The sequence below is a fragment of the Meleagris gallopavo genome, chromosome Z (assembly GCF_000146605.3).
Source record: "Meleagris gallopavo isolate NT-WF06-2002-E0010 breed Aviagen turkey brand Nicholas breeding stock chromosome Z, Turkey_5.1, whole genome shotgun sequence".
Classification (NCBI taxonomy): domain Eukaryota; kingdom Metazoa; phylum Chordata; class Aves; order Galliformes; family Phasianidae; genus Meleagris; species Meleagris gallopavo.
The window spans coordinates 27,063,097-27,065,304 of NC_015041.2; the positions used below are offsets into that span (position 1 = coordinate 27,063,097).

Sequence of the window (2,208 nt, forward strand, 5' to 3'; positions counted from 1 at the left end):
GCACACACACACACACACACACACATATATATATATATACATATGTATGTATGTATGTAATAGCTTTTGTTGTACAGAAAGCTACATGAACCAGCTGTTTCAAATACTGATGAAAAGAAAGCATTTCTTTCTATTTGAATCAAATGAATCTTTTTGTATGTTACAAAAATTAAACATTTGTTCTACTTCATGGAGGAATATATTGGTTTCCTTATCAATTACATCTGTAATACAGACAAGTATTTCTTTAAAAAAAGTATAGCCAATTGAATACTAGCAAAGTAAGCACTACATTTTACTCATTAGCCATAAACTATATATATATAGATTTAAGTGTATATATATATATATATATGCGTACATATATATAAAGAAGAAACAGAAAAGAAGAAAATACAGTTGTGCTCTGCATATAGTTTGTAGTTAGGCTCTTTTCCTTTGCAGTTAAATAGTAGAGGTCAGGTAGGCATATACCTCAATGCCTTGGGCTTACATTCAGCTGATTAGTAGAACACCACACAGTCATCCCAGGAGTTTGAAAAGAAAAACAAAACAAAACCAAGAAAAGAAAAGAAATGCAAAGCACAATCTAATTCAATGCAGGAAAAATAGAAGTCAAGATGTAAAAATATAAATATACTTACAAACCTTAACCCACTGGATAGACTGGACTCAAGAGAGCTTTAAAAACAACAATAAAAAACAACCCTTTCCTCTAAATTTTAAAATTAATTTTATAACTGACATATTTACCATAGCATTGTGATTATTACAGTGGTAACTGCAGAGATCCTGAAAGTATCTTAGCCCTGAGCCTGAATGAAGAGTGGATGCCAGGGTTATGTCATTCCTACCTCTGACATATAGATTGGCAGGGGCAGAATAGCGTGTACCCGCACTGTTGGTTGCAACACATTCATATTTGCCTTGGTCAGATTCTTCACTCAGTTCAATTTGGAGGGCACCTGTATGAATATAAAATACATTGCCAAAGAAAAGGTCAGAAAAGGTTTTTTATATCTATAATAGTACACGGCTTAACAATATGAAACGCTTGTATGCGAAGGTCCACTCAACGTCGGTTCATTTTCTTGCTAAGGTGCACAGACAGAAAATGATGCAATGAAAAAAACAGATTATTTTTTTCACATCATCAGTGCTAGCACAGGAAAACAATTGGCATTTAGCAAAAAGAAAAAAAACAAACAACAACAACAACAACAACGAAAAAAAAACACCAAACCACCCTCTCTAAACAATACTCTTTCCTAAACCATTAAAATGAAGATGAGTGAGACTGCTTCAAGGAAGAATGGCTTTTAAATAAAACAAGGAGATTAAATAGTTGGGTCACTGTAGAGTTTTGATTTTTATTGCATTGTTCCAATCCAGTAACAAAAGTAGCACAAAAGGTGATACTCATAAAAAAGGCAGGACAGGATTCAAGAATCTTCTGCTGAAGAAAGCCAAAAATTTGCAGCAAGAACAAAAAGGCTGCTTGAAGTGAAAAAAAAAGAAACCACATTAGTCAGTTATAATTATCAAAATATTATTTTAAAGAAACAAAATTCCCTCAAGACATGCAGATTGATAAGAAAAGAAAGACAGTTTTCCACAGTTTACAATGTTAAAGTACATTTGCTGAAAAACAAAGAGCAATTGAATTAGAAGACAAAAAAGTTAAAAAGCAAGGTCTGTGTCAACAAGGAAGATCCAACCAACCACTGCTGAGGACCATAGAAGGGCCCCTCCCAAGACACCCATTAAAATCCACAAGTGGGATTAGCAGTGTGGTGTCACAAAACCCAAGAAAAAAATACAAAAGAAGAATTACAAAAGAAGTAAATCCGAGCAATACCACATACCACCAAGAATAAGTCATTAACCTTTCATTTCCAAAGCCTGCAGATTAGAAGATCCAAAAATCCAGAGATGAGATAACTCCAAGAAAAAGAAAACAACAACAACAACAAAAAAAGAACAATAAAGAGAAAAAAAACAAACATTTCTTAATTCTTATAGAGGGAGACGCATCATTTTCGACTTTATTAAGTTAAAAGAAAAAAAAAGAAGAATTGAAGAACAAAAAGAAAAACCTTGTATGAAAGATAAGACAAAAAGAAGATAGTCCATGTTGTCTTCTGCATGTCTGCTACTGTTCTCCAGACCATCTTGGCTTTGGTCCAGGACAAGAACAGCTAAGGAAGA

The 2,208-nt window shown here is 33.4% G+C and overlaps 1 protein-coding gene across 1 annotated transcript in view; it reads right to left on the reverse strand.

Moving 5' to 3' along the window:
- The window catches only part of LOC100550569 (receptor-type tyrosine-protein phosphatase delta-like), a 177,211-nt gene that overhangs the window by 135,426 nt on the left and 39,577 nt on the right, over window positions 1-2,208 (reverse strand). The window contains exon 2 of the mRNA XM_031557282.1: window positions 855-965. Coding sequence (XP_031413142.1) covers window positions 855-965 — 111 coding nt within the window. The remainder of the gene's footprint in view (window positions 1-854; window positions 966-2,208) is intronic.